The 19083-nt window shown below is 43.1% G+C and overlaps 1 protein-coding gene across 6 annotated transcripts in view; it reads left to right on the plus strand.

The window, feature by feature from the left end:
• The window catches only part of LOC126457297 (GMP synthase [glutamine-hydrolyzing]), a 178771-nt gene that overhangs the window by 5352 nt on the left and 154336 nt on the right, over window positions 1-19083 (plus strand). Inside the window, exon 2 of one of the 6 annotated variants that reach the window (XM_050093476.1) lies at window positions 18901-19074. The exons of 4 other annotated variants lie outside the window; for them this stretch is intronic. Coding sequence is in view for 1 of the 2 variants with exons in the window: in XM_050093471.1 (XP_049949428.1) it covers window positions 3721-3822 (102 nt within the window). In the remaining variant the exon portion in view is untranslated. Of the gene's footprint in view, window positions 1-3705; window positions 3823-18900; window positions 19075-19083 lie in introns of those variants that run through there. One more of the 6 variants, XM_050093471.1, reaches the window with a different exon arrangement.

Raw genomic sequence — 19083 nt, forward strand, 5'->3', positions numbered from 1 at the left:
TTCCTTTCATCGAATGTAAGTCTTGTGCAGGCCATGTTTACTCGAGTAACTAGGTGCAACTAAGAACAAAACACTGACTATCTGGCGACTGTCATCTGACAAAACAAAACAACACAATAAAACGCTTGTGTGGCGATTGCCGGAACTACAAACTATTACGCTACCAAAGATGAGCCAACCCCGTCAATTAGTTTGCCAGTTATGGACTTTTAAACAGTTGATACATTTTTTTTGGACCCCTCTGTGTAGTCAACGGAATGTTGAAATGTGAGAAGAAAAAAAAATTAGTGTTTACTTGACTGAATTGAAGTTTGCAATTGGCCACCCATGCGTATATGTTGGCGGTGCCTATGCTCGTATGATTAAGAGTGAAGGTGTTGTTACTTTTTGACAATAAAAACTTCTCTCTTTTCTTCATTCATCTACCTACCCTTTATGCTACAGACAAATTATTCTGCAGGGACCAGGAAGCTAACTGTTTTTAGTTTGTGCCAAAGGCTAAAACTTGCAGTATATTATATCTGTATGTGGTGCAATAAAGGCATCTTGCATAATAAAACTGACAGCCCGTGGTGGTTTTCAAAATGGTTGCAGCATTTAGAAGTACTCTGTGGCATTGGCCCCTTACCTAGCTTTAACTCTCTGTGAATCTCTCACACGGTGCAATGTCCCAAGCGACTGGAAAAAAGCTTATGCGGCTCATGTATGGAAGAAAGGTAAAAGAACACAAAATTACATATCACTATCCTTAACATCTGTTTGCTGCAGAATTCTGGAACATATTCTGAGTTTGTGTCTGAATATAACAAGGTTTTTTTGAGTCACAAAAGCTTCTGGCTACAGCATGGATTTAGAAAGCATAGCTTGTACGAAACTCAGCTTCTCCTTTTCTTACATGATATCCTTCAAACCATGGATGTAGGGCAATGGGCAGATTCCATATTCCTAGATATCTGGAAAAGTGTTTTACACAGTGCCCCATTGCAGACTGTTAACGGAGGTCCAAGCATAGAGAGTATGTTCCCAGATATGACAGTGGTTTAACAACTTCTTAAGTAATAGAATCCAGTGCACTGTTATTTATGGTGATTGTTTGTCAGAGACAAGAATATTGTCGGGAGTGCCCCAAGGAAGTGTGATAGGAGTGCTCGTATTTTGTATACATAGATGATTTGATGGACAAGATGAAAAGCAATCTGTTGGTATTTATTGATGACGTGTACAGTAAGGTGATGTTGTGGAGTGATTGTAGGAGGATGCAAGATTACTTGGTCAAAATTTATAATTTATGTGATGGATAGCTGCTTACTCTAATATAGAAGAGTGTAAGTTAATCCAGGTGAGGAGGAAATAGAATCTCATGATGTTCGAATACAGCATTAGTAGTGTGCTGCTTGATACAGTCATGTTGATTAAATGTCTAAATGTAATATTGCAGAGCCATGTGAAGTGGGAACAAGAACAGAAGGATAGATAGTAGGGAAGACAAATGGTAGACTTTGGTTTATTGAGAATTTTACGGAAATGTAGCTCATCTAGAAATGGCACTATTATTGTAACCTTTTTCTTGGGTACTGCTCAAGTGTTTGGGATCCCCACCAGGTCTGATCAAAGGGTGACATCAAAGCAATTTGATACTTTGTTAGTGGTAGATTCAATCAACATGTGAGTATTAGAGATGCTTTGTGAAGTTGTGTGGGACCACCTGGAGAGAAGAGTTCATTCTTTTCGTGAAACACTATTGAGTATTTGAAGGTGACTGCAGAACAATTTCACTGCCGCCAGTGTACATTTCACTAAAGGATGTCAGAGGTAAGAGAAATTAGAGCTTGTACAGAGGCATGTCAGCAGTTGTTTTTTCCCTTGCTCTTTTTGCAGGTGGGAGAGGAAAGGAAGTGACTATTAGTAGTACAAGGTACCCTCCACCATGTATCGCATGGCATGGCTTTTGGAGTGCTGATGCAGGTGTAGTTACTTTCATGTACAGAGCTGTGCCATGTCTTACTGTGGCAAACCACCCAATTGGCCGTGCGTATTTAGCACACACATGCTCACTGACAATATTTGTTTCTAATGAACACTTGTTATACTGGATAACATAATGAATTCCATCAGTGAAAAATTCAAGCCAGTTGCAGGTTTGTGAAGCTGTCGTGTACTCTCTATCAGTCACGATTCTCACAATTTTAAAAACCTTCCAGAAATATGCTAGTATGGAAACTACCTGTTCACCTAAATACATTACATGCACCTTAATGTGAAAAGCTTTGGAGCTTCAATTAGAAAGATTTTCTGTTTAAGGTATGCCACCATATTACTATCAAGAAGCTGTTGTGCAACGTATAGACATTAATGATATTAGTCCCAACATGTGAGTGACTGAGCTATTTTCCAATGAATTGAGACCGTTTTCAGAGAGGTGAGAATTTCGAGGTCTGTTGCTTTATTAATCTTTTGCAATCTCAGTGGCTTTTCAGCCATGAGAATACATCATTATGTACCAAGTCTTTGAAAGTTTATATAAAAATAAAGAGAAACCTCGCCAATAAAACGGACCCCACAGTTCAGTGAAATATCAGTAGGTTCTCTATTTATGCAGAGATATTTTTAATACATTTGTGAACATGTGCCAAGGGGCAACGGCTGCACAAAATTGGGATAATTTTAAGGTGTAATGGAAAAGTGGGAAAGCTGCATTTGTAAATAATTTTGGGTTGGTACATAAGTTTATGGCATTTTTCCATAATGTAAATATGTAAAACTGCAACCAGTCACTACTTTAAATAGTTATTTATTATTCCAAGAATCAGTTTACGAGCCTTTTCAGGTTCATCTTCAGATGGTTTACCAGAAGTTATGTACCTATTTCTAGAATAATGCTGGGTGCGTGCTCTGCTTTATATGTTAATATACGAATTGAAATAAGACATCAGATCATTTGAAGTTTGTTCTTGCAGTAATTCATTTATTTATTTTATTGTGCACTCTCATGTTAACACCAGTCTGATTAAAGTACTTGCCCATATATCGACTTTAATACATGCAAACAAAGGAACTGAGCAAAGTACGCCTATGTCATACTTTTCTGTCAAGATCTTTGTAGCAAGCAGCAATTGTATAGTACATGCCGGATGCTGGCAGAGTTTCACTACCACAGTGCAAATGCATACGGATTGTGTAAAAGTGTGTGAAGTGATGTACCATCTTGCCATCAGAACGGAAGAAGGCAGATGGACACTAACAGAAAAAGGAGCCCATGCTGTTGCAGTAAGTGAAGAACTAAAATATTGCATCCATATTGACAGATAAACAGTACTCGTGGCAATACATTGAAGCATGCTCCATCTTCTTGTCACAGAGCCAGCACCCAGTGTTAACACTAGAAACAGATGTGTAACTTCCAGAAAACCATCTGGAGATGAATGTGAAAAGGTTCAGAAACTGGTTCATGGAATAATAACTAACTATTCAAAAAAGTGACTGGTTGCAGTTTTATGTATTTACATTCAATTAACAGTCAAGAGTTCTAAAACATCCCTAATGGATAAACTTAATTTTTCCATAAGTTTAACAAATACAACTAAGGCACATAACAGAGGTTTTAGCTATCAGTAATGTATTCTCCTTCACTATTTACAGCAGTCTGCCAACACTGGGGTAACTTTCCAATTCCGCAACTGTAGAAATCATTTGATTTTGAGACAGAGAAGTTGTTGAGCCATGTGTTTTGCGTGTCTTCATCCGGAAAGGAAGTTCCTTGAATGTTGGTCGATAGAGAGTGGAAAAGGTGGAAATCTGAGGGCACAAGACCAGGTGAATAAGGTGGGTGTGGAATGACTTGTATAGTGTTTTTTTTTCCAATCTAGCAGCATGCTAGGGGTCATTATCATGGAGAATCATTGCTTTACATAGTCTTCCTGGTTGTTGATGTTGGATTGTGTCTGCAAGACATGCCGGTTGTTGTAAATGTTAGCTGTGATGGCTATCCCTCAGGGAAGCAATTCATAGTACTCCATAACCCCCTGTGGGTCTGGGGGTTAGAATAGGCCCGCGGTATTCCTGCCTGTCATAAGAGGCAACTAAAAGGAGTCTCACACGTTTCAGCCTGTATGTTGTGGTCCCCTATAGGGTTTGACCTCCATAGTTCCAAATTTTTCCAAAGAGCGAGCCAATTGGGGAAGGGCGCCTTACATGGTGCATCGTGCCCATAGTGCATTGAGATCTTTAGCCCGCTTTCTCGTCATTGTATTGCAGTCCCGCTCCCTCTCCCTCTCGTGGGCGAGGATACGTTCCTTGGTGCAGTTTCCACCATCCACTATGCTGTGTCGCTTTTTGCGCCGACGACGATCATGGACTTCTTTGCACCTGATATCCAGCACGGTAGCCAGCCCATTGTGGTTGGGTCGCCATGTACCCTGTTGGTTGTAGCCCACTGGCAACACAGGGATCACTCTGCTAACGCCTGCTCCATTAACTCCCCGCGCATGCCAAGGAGTAGATACCTATCTCCCTGGGGCGTTCGGACTCCTGGCAATGGCCATCCTGCCAGGTGGCCCTTGCTGCGACTGGGTGGCGCCCGTGGGTAGGGCCTCTGGTCTGAGTGGGTGCCATCAGGGTGGATGACACGCAATGAAGCATGGCACATCTTCTCTTGGTGGTGGCCAGCCGCCAGCAGTCTCTAAGCATTCCAGGGCTCAATTTAATGCAAACTTATATGACCCCAAATCGTTTCCCTCTCTGGCCACACTATGGGAGGAATGAAAGGCTAAGAATGGCAGCGAAGCTTATTTGCCCACTACCTAGTACGTACAAGAGCTGATGGGCAATCATTTGTGTCCATGAAGCCTCAGTTCTTGGTAGAGAATTTAGAGGACAAGTTTGGGGAGTCGGAGAGCTTGTCCAAAATGCACTTTGGGTCAGTTTTGATAAAAACAGCATCCTCTGCCCAGTCACGGGCACTACTCGCTTGTGACAAGTTGGGGGATGTTTCAGTTACCATGACACCCCATAAGAGTTTAAATATAATCCAGGGTAGTATATTCCACAGGGACCTTCTTTTGCAGTCTGATGATGAGGTGCGCACCAATTTAGAGCGACGAGGTGTCCATTTCTTCTGGAGTGTTCATCAGGGTTCGAGGGATAATCAGGTTGCCACTGGTGCCTTCATCTTGGCCTTTGAGGGTGATACATTGCCTGAGAAGGTCAAGGTGATGGTCTACCACTGTGACGGCAAGCCCTATATCCCTCCCCTGATGCGGTGCTTTAAGTGTTGGAAGTTCAGCCATATGTCTTCCCGCTGTAGTTCCAGTGTCACATGTCGAGATTACAGACACCCATCACATACCAATACTCCATCTGCGTCAACGGCGGAGAGCATCATTCACCTTGTTCGCCAGACTGCAGGATTTTACAGAAAGAGCGGAAAATCATGGAATATAAGACCCTGGACTGACTGACTTACACTGAGACTAAGAGGAAATATGAACAACTCCGTCCTGTGCGAATGACTTCCTCTTACGCCGCCGCTACGAGAACAGTGATAGTCCCATCAGTTCAGTGAATTCCATTCGGCTCCGCGAGCCGTAAGACTACACCTGCCACCTTGACTGTGGGGAGGCACTACCCTACCTGTTGCTCCTGTGCCACCTACTTCGGGAGCAACACCCCCCAACCATTGGGGACATTCGTCCCCACTTCTAAGCCAGAGAAGCGTCCAACTTCACCTCTTCTCGGTAAGGGTTTCTTGGGTCCCTCCCTTACCAGGTTTACACCAGTGGGAAGGATGATGCCCACCAGTGGCGTATGTGCCCACAAGCAGCTCGTCGTAGGGCTTTGCGATCCTCCTCAGCCCCAGAGACTGAGTCAATGAGGCCCTCTCAGTCAGTGAAACCCAGGGGCAGCGAGAAAAATCCAAGAAGAAGATCTCTAAGACCAAGGAACTTGCGGTGGTGCCCACCCCACTGCAACCTACAAGCTCTGCATCTGAGGATGGGATGGAGATTCTGGCCTCTGCTGAGGACCTAGATCTCACCGGACCTTCAGACACCATGGAAGTTGATCGCACAGGCACTCAGTCGGTGACAGCAGGTGATCCAGCAGCACAATCTGCCTCCTCGGTCCCTTCACGGCATTTTTGGCTGCGGACAATGTCATCCTCCAGTTGAACTGCAGTGGTTTTTTCCACCACCTTGCTGAGCTCTGTCAACTTCTCAGCCTTCACTCTTCCTTCTGCATTGCTCTCCAGGAAATTTGGTTTCCGACGATGCGAACCCCTGCTCTCCCTGACTATCAGGGTTTTTATAAGAATCGGGGATCTTATGAGAGGGTATCTGGTGGAGTCTGGGCCTATGTCCTTAACTCTCTTTACATCAAGTGTGTCCCTCTTCAAACACCTTTAGAGGCTATCACTGTTCAGGTGTGGATGACTCAGGCTGTTACTGTCTGCAGTCTCTATCTTCCACTCGATGGTGATGTCCCGCAGCATGTATTGGTTGCACTGATAGCCCAATTGCCGCCACCTTTTCTGTTACTGGCCGTCTTTAACACCCATAACCCTTTGTGGGGTGGATTGGTGGAAACAGGCCGAGGCATTGTCGTTGACCAAGTGTTGGCACATCTCGACCTTTTTCTCTTAAATAATGGTGCCTCCACACATTGCAGTGTGGCGCATGGCACGTACTCAGACATCGACCTTTCGGTCTGCAGCCCCTGGCCTTCTACCATTTGTCCAATGGAATGTGCATGATGACTTGTGCGGTAGTGACCACTTTCCGATCTTTTTGTCACTGTCCCAGTGTCGCTCACCTGGGGACCTCCCCAGATGGGCTTTGAATAAGGCTTACTGGGACTCGTTCGCCTCTTTTGCCACTCTTGAACCTCCTTCTCATAGCACCATTGATGTGATGGTTCACACGATCACCACTGGCATCGTTTCTGCTGCGGAATCAGCAATTACCTGTTCTTCTGGGTCCCTTCGGCCTTGGTGGTCACCGGAGATCTCTGAGGCGATTAGAGATTGCGGGTGGTCCCTCCAGCATCATAAGTGGCACCCATCATTGGAACACCTCATTACCTTTAAATAGCTCTGTGCCTGAGCCAGACACCTTATTCGCCGACGGAAGCAGGAGTGCTGGGAACAGCATGCCTCCACCATTGGCATCCGTACCTCTCCATCGCAGATTTGGTGCACGATTAGGCGACTCTATGGGTATCAGACACCCGTCAGCATACCTAGGCTTTCCCTGAATGGAGCAGTCTGTACGAAATCAGATATGATTGCAGAACTTTTAGCAGAGCATTATGCTCAGCGTTCCGCTTCTACGAATTACCCACTGGCCTTCCGCTCCCTGCAAGAGCAGTTGGAAAGTCGGAGCCTTTCACTCCATACGCGCCATCCCGAATCGTACAATGCTCCATTCAGTGAGTGGGAATTCCACAGTGCCCTAGCCGCTTGCCCTGATACATCTCCCGGGCCAGATCGCATCCACTATCAGATGCTCAAACACCTCTCCAGCGACACCTCCTCGACCTTTTCAACCGTATCTGGATGGAATGAGTTCCCCTCTCAGTGGTGAGAAAGCATTATCACCCCAGTATTGCAGCTAGGCAAGAACCCCCTGGAGCTGGACAGCTACCGCCCCATTAGCCTCACCAACGTTATGTGCAAGTTGCTCATACGCATGGTGAGCTGGAGGTTGAGTTGGCTACTTGAATCTCAGGGCCTTTTGGCTCTGTCCCAGGGTAGGTTCCGTAAGGGCCGCTCTGCCACCGATTATCTGGTCTGCCATTTACACGGCATTTGCCATCCGCATGGCATTTGCCCACCGTCAGCATCTGGTTGCCATCTTCTTTGACATGCGGAAGGCGTGCAATACGACATGGCGACATCACATCCTCACCACGCTTCATGGGTGGGGTCTTAGGGGCCCGCTCGCGCTTTTTATTCAAAATTTTCTGTCGATTCGTTCCTTGCGCGTGCGAGTTGGTTCCTCCCATAGCTCCTCCTGAGTCTGGGAGGACAGGGTCCTGCAAGGCTCTGTCTTGAGTGTCTGCCTCTTTTTAGTTGCTGTAAATGGGCTAGCTGCAGCTGTGGGAATGTCCATATCGGCTTCTTTGTATGCTGATGACTTGTGCCTGTACTATAGCTCCACTGGCATTGCGGTTGCTGAATGGTGGCTACAGGTCACTATCTGCAGGGCACAGTCTTGGACTGTTGTGCACGGCTTCCAGTTCTCGGCTGCCAAGACCTGCATCATGCATTTCTGCCAGCGTCGCACTGTTCACCCTGAGCCACAGCTTTATCTTGATGGTGAACCTCTTGCCGTGGTGTAGGTGCTTGCTTTTTGATGCCTGGTTGACTTGGCTTCCTCATATTCGGCAGCTTAAACAAACGTTTTGGCACCATCTTAACGTTCTTCATTGCTTGAGTCACACCAGCTGGTGTGCTGATTGGTCGACACTTCTACAACTGTATCAGGCATTGATTCAGTCCCGTCTTGATTATGGGAGCCTGGCGTATGGTTTGGCATCGCCTTCCGCATTGCGGTTGCGTTACCCCATACTTCACTGCGGGATCCAACTTGCAACTGGAGCTTTCCGCACAAGCCCTGTAAATAGCCTGCTTGTGTGGAGGCTGATGTCCCTCCATTGCAGATCCGGTGCCAACGACTACTGGCAGCTTGTGCTGGGTGTTTGTAATTTGCCTGGGCATTCAAATTACCATCTCCTGTTCCCCAACTTGGTTGTCCATCTTCCAGAACGGTGGCCCCGGTCAGGGTGTACGATCGCGGTTCGCGTCTGGGCTCTTCTTTCTGGGCTTGAGTTTTTCCCTCTCCCACCTATTTTCCGGGCCCATATACATATACCCCCGTGGTGTTTGCCCCGTCTGTGCCTTGGGCTGGATTTGGCACAGGGCCCGAAGGGCTCGGTCCCTCCTGACGCCCTCTGCTGCCACTTTCTTTCCATCCTTGCCGCGTTTCACAACTCTGACACGGTCTGTACCGATGGTTCGATGGTTGCTGGTCAAGTTGGTTATGCTCTTACTCTTGGAGATAATTCTGAACAACGCTCATTGTCGGCTGCCGAGCTGGTTGCCATCTCTCGCGCCCTAGAGTATATCTGCTCCTGCTCAGATGAGTCCTTTGTTATCTGTAGTCACTTCCTGAGTGGTTTACGAGCTATCGACCAGTGTTTTCCTCGCTCTCATCTGGTGATGGTTATTCAGGAGTCCATCCATACTCTTGCCTGTTGTGGCTCCATGGTTTTTCTGTGAACCCCGTGTCCTGTCGGCATTCTGGGTAATAAACTTGTCTACACACTGGCCAAACATGCTGTCGGTGAACCGGCTTTGGAGATCGGCCTTTTGGAGTGTGATCTCCGTTCAGTTTTGCCGCAGAAGGTCCTTGGTACCTGGGGTGACGAATGGCGCATCCTGCCTTCACCCAACAAACTTCGGATCATCAAGGAGACTACCAGTGTGTGGCGCTCCTCCTTGCGGGCCTCTCGCAAGGACTCTGTTGTACTCTGCCGGCTGCACATTTGCCACACCTTGATGACGCACGGTTATTTATTGTGCTGCTAGGACCCACCCACCTCTGTCGCTGTCCGCCCCGGTAGCTGAGTGGTCAGCGTGACAGACTGTCAATCCTAAGGGCCCGGGTTCGATTCCCGGCTGGGTTGGAAATTTTCTCCGCTCAGGGACTGGGTGTTGTGTTGTCCTCATCATCATCATCATTTCATCCTCATCGACGCGCAGGTCGCCGAAGTGGTGTCAAATCGAAAGACCTGCACCAGGCGAACGGTCTACCAGACGGGAGGCTCTAGCCACACGACATTTCCATTTATACCTCTGTCGCTGTGGTTCAGCATTGGCAGTGGCCCACATTTCGTTGGTCTGTCCACTTTCAACTGCACTCAGCCAGATGTTTACGCTGCCTGATAGGCTCCCTGCACTTTTAACAGATGATGCTGCCATGACAGGCTTAGTTTTGAGTTTTGTTCGTGCAGGGGAGCTTTTATTGCTTGATCTGAGGGTTTGTCTCTTTCTTTTGTGTTGAGTCTGGCCTTTGGCCTATGGTTTTAGATTGGGCTTTTTAGTGTCTCTCTTAATATTTGGCTTTCCCTTTTTTTGTTTCCACGGTCGGCCAACCACTGTAATACTCTGTGTATTTGTAATTCCTCTTTTCTGGTCTTTGTCTGTGGCTTATTTGTTCTGTGTCATCCCTTGTCATCGCCGTTGATTGTTTTTGTTCCTTGTAGGTGTTTCATGATCATGGAAAAAGGGACCGGCGGCCTTTGTAGTCTGGTCCCTTCAACCCCCATGAACCAACCAGTATTCCATAATGTCGCTGTTCTGCCGGATGCATAAATTATCTTTTGTGGATGTGTGCAGTTCTATGTACGAGGAGCTGTTGCTTTGTTTGAGCTCAACCATTCCTTTCTTTTTCTTATGTTAGCATAAATACACCATTTCTAGTCACGAGTAATGATACAGTATAGTGATAGTTGGTGTTTTTCATGAGCCAATTGATGACTAGCAAGCAGAGATGCACATAAAGCCACCAGTTGATTTTGGTTTTTTTGGCGTAAAATGTGCGGTATTCATACACCTGAATTTTGAACCTTTACCATTGTGTGCAAATGTTGCACGATAGGTGAATGGTCACAGTTCATCAGGTTGCCCTTCCTTGAGTACACTGACGTGGAACATTGTGGATTAATGCATTTAAACTATCTTCATTAAACCCTGAATGTGAAGCACTACTACTAGTGTCAAAATGATATTCCTGAAAATGAGAAAAACATTTTCTTGTTGTGCTCTGTCAAATGACATTATCCCCACACATGGTGCGAACATTTCTGGTTGCCTCCACTGTTGTCACCCCCTATTAAACTCAAACAGAAGAATATGTCTTAAATGTTCAGATTACTCCACTTTGGCACTCCATTTTCGATCATTCACAGCTCCACTAGCTATCTAAAAATGACAGAATGGCGATACATAAACTCAAATGGCAACAGTGATCTACAAATCAAAAAGATGGTCAATAGATGAACCCATAACAACTGCAATACCAACATGCAAAACAAAAACACTATGAACTTATGCATTGACCTAATAGATAATTCTCCTCTCCAATCCCAGTTAACACTTTCCTCTCCAATCCCAGTTAGCACTTCATTAAAACTAGTCATGCCACAATAGCAGACTCACTTTAAGTGAGTAAATAAAGCAGAGTGAGGAAATTTCAGGTGCTTCCTAAATGTAAATGTTGCATTCCTATCACTATAGGAAGAAAAATATTGATGAATGACAGTAAGTACTCCACATAATACTTATAATCTTTTACCAGAAATGATTTGGAAAATGGTGCGTGTCATTCATTTTGGTTGATGAGGTGAATGTGACATAAGCTTTAAATTTTTGTTAAGAGTCAAGGCTTCTTTCCAAAATAGTAAAGAGGACATTTCAGTATGTTTCAGAATGGGTAGCTCATTCATTTTTTCCACTTGTCTTGCAGCCCGTTTTTTGCAAAAACATTGAATACCGAATTCCGGAATGCCCAGAACTATTAAAGTAGTTCTTCCAGCAAAAGTCAAAGCACTGGATGAAACCATTTTGAGACTGTGGCTCATATTGCAACTTGTGATATCCTTCACTTAAGTTTTTCCATTATACCAACATGTTTACAACTGATAGAGTAGGCTGAAACAGTCAGCTGTGCTTACAATGTTTCACATGAGTGCTGAAACTGTGCTTTCAGCAATTCTGTAACATTCTAGGCTTTTACTGCTTATATTTGAATCATACGGTTGAAAGTGCAGGGTGAGACTTAATGACTCAGAAGTACATTATGCCCTAGAGGTGTTTCAGATTTGGTCGCACATTGGCTAGTCAGAATAATACGAGGGGCATTCAATAAGTAATGCAACACTTTTTTTCTTGGCCAATTTTGGTTGAAAAAATGTGGAATTTGTTGTGGCACAGCATGGAGTATCTGCACTTCAGCCCCTATAGTTCCATAAGATACCAACACTTGGCGGTGCTGTATGTAGCCTCCAAAATGATGTCTGTAATGGAGGTATGTTCCAAGCAGAGAGCAGTTATTGAGTTTCTTTTGGCAGAAAACCAGAATGTTGCAGATAGTCATAGGCACATGCAGAATGTCTGCCTGTGAACAAAAGCATGGTGAGTTGTTAGGTGAGGCATCTGTCACGTCGCAACAAGGTCGTGCAAACCTGTCCTGTCTCCTGTGTGCCAGCCAGCTGCACACGGCTGTGACTCCTGCAATGTTGAAATATGCAGACACACTCATTCGAGGTGATCTGTGGATCACAAACAGACACCTAGCTGCTCATCTGGAAGTATCTGTTGGTAGGGTTGACACATTTGTCCACTAGTTGGGGTGCTCAAATGTGTGTGCCCACTGGCTCTCTGCCACCTAACAGAAGACCCTGAAGAACAACGAAGGACCATCTGTGGGTAATTACATGCACTTTACGAGGCTAATTGTGACAATTTTTCTGTCAAACACCATCACAGGTGATGAAACATAGGTTCATGACTTCGAGCCGAAAACAAAATAGTAATCCGTGGAATGGTGCCACACAATGGACAGTTCAAGTCCACATATTCAGCTAGTAAAGTCATGGCGCCAGTTTTGTGGGACTGAAGAGTTTATTCTGTTCAATGTCCTCCTTCATGGTGCAATGACGAACTCTGAAGTGTATTGTGCTACCTTCAGGGAACTGAAGAAACAACTTCAGCTTTTTCGTTGCCACAAAAAATGCAAATGAACTGTTCTTCTCCATGATAATGCAAGCCCCACACTTCGTTGGATTGTTCATCATTCACCCTATAGCCTGGATATCACACCTTCAGACTCCCATCTGTTTGGCCCAATGAAACATGCGCTCCGTGGGAATCTGTACGTGAATGATTGGGAGATTATTGATGCAGCAAGATGTCGGCTCCGACGTAGACAAGTAGAGTGGTACTGTGTGGGCATACAGGTCCTCCTAGTAAGAGGGCATAAGGCCATCGCATTGAATGGAGATTAGGATGATAATTAGGGTTTTGTATCCAAAAGAGTGAGAGATAATATGGTGCACTGGAATTCTTAATAAAACCAACCAACCTTTCAGAAAAAAGGTGTTGTGTTACTTATTGAATGCCTGTTATACAACAGCATATGGGTCCATTGTAATGGTATAAGAACCCCAAGGTGTTTGGTGGTATTAATCTGCTGTGTAGTTTGAAGAACTTACGGAAAGTGGTGGGATCACATAATACTTAGTATTTAGAGGTTGTTAAAACCAGAAATTGACAACTGTGACATATTGGAAATAAATCTAAGTGTTCACCAAAAACACAGTCACACGGGAGTTAAGTAACATATTTGTGACAGTGTACAAGAAATTTGTATAAACTGTGATCTTTATTAAAGAGCGATGATTTGGAACACATTAACTACAAACAACTGGCTGAAAGGTGTAGTTGAATTCGTGCACCAAGCACTGAACTCATCTGCAGAAGTAACTGACAACTTCAGAAGATACCTCAATTGTCTAGTATGTGTGTTTCTCTGTCATGCTATCAACAGGCACAGATTTTGACCACCTCATAGTAAATAAAGAAAATCATAACTTAATCAGCAGTAGAGACTAAACTTCTGAAGGATCTGTTAAACTTTTTTGAAAACTGGTAATTTGGAAGTCTGCCCAGGTTTATATTAGATTTATTGTTGATGAGGACTTTGGCGTCTTTAAGGGGAGCCGGAACGATGAAAATGACAAAAATTAACGTTTTTTGGTTTTTCATTATAAAATTATTTGGAGTTTTCTGAATAAAACAAATAAAGTTTCACCCTTCTAAGTGAATTCTAAGTGCGTTTTTTATCGCTGCAAAGTTGACGCGCCGCGTAAACGGTTGTAGCGACTTGGTGTGTCACCTCTGACGGCACCGCTCACTGGTTGCAAGCAGGGTATCTTTCTGGAATTATACAGTGTTTTGTTTTCCAACATTGTATGGCTTTATCTCTGTGACAAGTGACTGTTCATATCAGTAAACATAAATGCTAAAATGCTATACCGTGTGTGTTGACTTGTGGAGTTTGCTTTCTGTTGTTTAGCTGTTCAATTTTGCGTATTTGACGAATTTTGCTCATACCTATTTTACGTATTTGGTTTGTGGATATCAGTATGCCCCGTTTCAGCAATCGAGTGTTTAAGGAAAGTCACAATGAGTGGAAGAAGAAATATTTTGTTTCGAAGGGAGATGCTGCTCAGGCTGCTTCACTGACTACTCCAGATCAGTCTGATAGAACTACTTCCAGCAAGAAACTTTGTGACAGCAAAGAAAAATTTGAAAACTATGAAAGTGACAGTAATGATGTGAATGAAATAATTAACATTTCCTTGCTCTCTAATATTGTGAAACATAACGTATTAGGCCAAATTTGCAAAGAAAGAGGACTGGAATTGAAAATAACTTCATACACTGGTTTGGCATGTAAAATGTTATTGAAGTGTAACAAATGTGCTGCAGAAGTCGTTTTCTAATTCTAACAGTATTCCTCGTAGTGGTAATAGTGGAAAGAGGGGGTATGATATGACTGTTAGGCTAGTGTATGGCTTGCGTTGCATTGGCAAGGGCAGTGATGCAGGGACAATGTTATGTGGAATTATGAACTTGCCAAAACCACCAACCAAGTTTAGATTTTATAATGAATTCGTGGGATCTTCTGCTGAAGATATTGCTCGAGCAACAATAAAGAAAGCAGTTGAAGAAGCTGTGACAAATAATGGGAATTGTAGAGATTTAACTGTTGCTTTAGATGGATCATGGCAACGTAGAGGTCATAAATTTCTAAATGTAGTTGTGACAGCTACCGGTGGAGACAGTTGCAAAGTAATTGCTGTTGCTATTCTCTCAAAACATTTTAGATGTAAGGGCAATACTAAGGACGAACATAGTGAAAGTTGTGAAGCAAATTTTCATGACACGAGTGGAGCGATGGAAGTAGAGGGAGTGAAAACAATTTTTTCCAGATCACAGGAGTGGTATAATGTACGATATGCTAACTATCTAGGAGATGGTGATTCTAAGGGACATAAAGCTGTAGAGGAACTCAAACCTTATGGCAATGAAATTCACATTAAGAAACAGGAGTGCATTGGACATGTGCAGAAGCGCTTGGGGGCTCGCTTGCGCAAACTAAAGCAGACATTAGGATCTCAGAAGCTTAGTGGTGGTAAGACCCTTGGAGGAAGAGGAAGATTGACCAATGAAGCAATTGATAGATTGCAGGTGTATTATGGGTGTGCAATTAGGCAAAATACAAGAAGCATAGAGCATATGAGGAGAGCAGTATGGGCATTATTTTTTCATACTGTATCGACAAATGAGCACCCACAACATGCACTGTGCCCCATAGGTGATGACTCGTGGTGTAAGTACCTATCAGGAAAGAAATATGCCCATAAAAACAGTTTGCCAAATGCTGTAATGGATGTAATTATGCCCATATTCAGAGATTTATCACAGCCAAGTTTATTGGAAAAGTGTTTATATGGGGAAACACAAAATCCAAATGAAAGTGAAAATAATTTAATTTGGATTAGGGTTCCCAAAAGAGTGTTTGTACAGATAAAAACATTACATTGCGTTTTGGAGTGTATGATGCAGTGGCAACAAACATTATCAAATGTGATGTGCTGAAACATTTAGGTTTCCAACCAGGACACAACACCATTTCCACAATTTTCCTAATTGTGAAGAAAGACTAAGAGGTGCAGGAAGAAGAGACAAAAGCCTTCAACATGCAGCGATAAGGAAGAAAAGACCAGTGAAAAGGAAACTAACACTGGCAAAAGAAGAGGATGCTGATAATCCATCATATGGGGCAGGAATGTATTAAAAAACTTTGGAAGCCATTTCCCGTAACTTTAAAATTTTCATCTTTGAGGAACATTTTCTCAAAAACTGCTAACAGTATATCAATGAAATTTATACACAATATTGTTTACTTTTTTTTCTTCATTTCTATAAGAAATTGTAAAAAAAAAGTATAATTCAAGAGTTATAGAAGAAAAAGTACAAAATTTTAGAAGAAAAAAAAGCGTCTGTTTAAAAAAATTGTAAAACAAAAACCAATAAATATTTCTTAACATGGCGTTATAACTTTGTAGAGAAATATTCACTGAACACGTGGTCCAAATTTCAGAGCAATACGTTTAATGGTTTTAGAAAAAATGTTCCTTCTATTTGCTAAAATTAACATGAAGGAGATGGATAGTTGTGGCTCCCATTAAGGATGTTTGCATAGATTATAATTTGTGATTGTGATGCAGTTGTAGCAGGTATGGTCACCAAAGTGTAGAGGGCAGCACAAATAAGCAGAAAAGTGTGATGATAGACAGCGTAATTTCTCAGGGAAGAACAAGAATAATTACCCTTTACAAACAATTTTCATTTTGAATATATCAAAATCAATAGCAATATGAAGTTAAAATAACAATAAATAATACAGGTGCAAGGAAAACTGTTGATACACGGTCAACTAACCATCTCAGATTGTGTACATTTTGTGTAACTAAGCATACTAAGTGAAGAATAACTTGGGTAGAAATACCTCTTCATAATACTGAGAACTGAGTAACTTATCTACCCTGCATACCACATACATGATCGCTTGCTGCCCCCCCCCCCCCCCAACCTTTACCCCCCCCCCCCTGCGCGCGCGCGCGCGCACACACACACACACACACACACACACACACACACACACAAAACTATAAACCTGTGAGTAGGTATATGTTGATTACAGAAGGGCAGTGGAGGAAGTGTTGAGTAAGAAGTAAGGGCCACACCAAAAACCCATTTGAAACCTCTTTGTAAATCCTGTAAGAATCATGTTCATGTATTTAAGCTGTCAGGCACAAAAATTAATAATAGATTGAAAAATCAGCCAACCAGCTACAAATAAAGGTTTATTATCCCTTGACTATGTTTTTGATATTTGTAAAAATATCTTCTTCGGAAGTATTGGCCTCATTACATCACATGATGTGCCTTTGACAGTAAGCCTCAGTCTCTGACAAAATGTACATGTAACTTATGCAAATATTTTATCTTGTGATCCCTGTTGCATCATGGGATGTAATAAGGCCAATACTTCTGAAGAAGATACTTTTACAAATCTCGAAACCATGGTCAGAGGATAATAAACCTTTATTTGCAACTGGTTGGCTGATTTTTCAATGTATTTTGAATTACACAGTTGCTGTTTCACTTCCAGGTTTCAGATTTTTACAAAAATTAATGTCCTGAACATTATTATTATAGGATTCAATGTCAATTCCGGGATTAAGAGGAGGGGATGGATAGGGTGGGGATTATGTTAAAGATGTCTTCCACTTTTATATTCAGGAGTCTCCCTTTCTCAATATTATTTCTATTATAGAATATTCTTGCAGTCCTCATTGTATTGTGTGCCAGATTTTAAAGTTTTTGTGCTGTCAGGTATAGTAAGTACATAATCATTTTTATATCAGAATTCTTAAATTTGTCATACATTGTGGATCTCACACCCCATCTTAGCCAGTTTGGCAGGTTTTAGAGAGACATACAAAAATGAGAGGGGCAGTTAACAGAATAATAAACATGGTAAAGGAAATGTCTTCTGAAGCATCAAGGCAGGAAAAGTAGATAGTGGAGAAACTTCTCAGCCTACCATTGAGGTGGTATGTATCCCTAGAACATGGACAATACTCAACGCAAAAAATCTAATGCAGTAGCCAGTCCAATATGGTGGGGTCATCATGTACTCTTTCTACTGTAGCCCCCTGACACTGCAGGGCTCACATGAATGATGCCTGAACTGTCACCTCCCCACATAAGCTGAAGAGTAGTGGTGTCATGGTGGACGCATAACAAATTAAAAGGATTCAACTTCACCATATAATGGCCTTGTAGAACTGCTCGGGATGCCTCAGCCTTCAGTTTCCATAGCCACACTGCGGGACAAGGGACACTTTAGGAAAAGAGGAATCAGACAGTTTGCTCAATATGTAGTTTACACTAGGAGAGATGGTGATTCCTTCATGACAGTGAAACATATGGCTTTTATTGGGGAGGGGCGAGGGGAGGACATCAGAGATAAGTTTGGCAAAGCAGCTGTTATAGAAAAAATGTGAAATAGATTCTTATTGATGAAAGCAGTAACTAAAACACAAGCTCAAACACTCTAAGCTTCTTCTAAGCATTACCCCTTATAAATGCCTGAATACAACCTCTGACAAAGTTTGGTGAATAGCCCTGTAACATTAACGTAGATGAACTATGAACTAGTTACCTTGCTGTCCATTGACATAGTCACCTCCCATAACTATGCATTGCTGAGTTCTGCGATACGTGGCCTAGAAACTTTGCAAAAAGTCTTCCTTTGAGATGGTGTTCAAAAGCCGTGTCACATTTCATTACATGCCAGGAATATCGTCAAATCTCTTTCCTTTCAAAGCGAGTTTAAGTCAAGGGTATAGGGAGAAGTCTGGAGGGTTGAGATCTGGCGAGTACGGTGGATATTCAAGTTGCACCACCCTGTCTTTTGCCAGGAAATGTTTGACGATATTGGCTGTGTGTGGGCGAGCATTGTCGTTAGCAAAAAACACGGAAACCTTGTTGTGGGTACTAGGGTCGTGCTCTGCATGGATGTTGCATGAAACTGGTCAAAATTTCAACTTATCGTGTTGTTCCCTGAGGTAGAAATTCCTTGTGGATAATGCCTTGAATATCAAAAAACGTGATGAGCATCGTTTTGATGCATGATTTTTCGGCTTTGACTTTTTTCCGACGAGGTGATTTCGGAGAACACCATTCCATGCTTTGCCATTTTGTTTCAGGGCTGTGCCAGAGACACCAGGTTTCATCCTCAGTGACAATACGGTTCAAGAAATTGGGTGTAGCATCCACCATTTTCAACAAAATCCTGTGAAGCCTCTAAACGTGCATGCTTCTGACCGTCAATCAAGTGATGTGGCACAATACAACACGTTTTCCTCTTCCCTAACTGCTGGGTAAGGATC

Source organism: Schistocerca serialis, chromosome 2 (genome assembly GCF_023864345.2).
Source record: "Schistocerca serialis cubense isolate TAMUIC-IGC-003099 chromosome 2, iqSchSeri2.2, whole genome shotgun sequence".
NCBI classification, from domain to species: Eukaryota; Metazoa; Arthropoda; class Insecta; order Orthoptera; family Acrididae; genus Schistocerca; species Schistocerca serialis.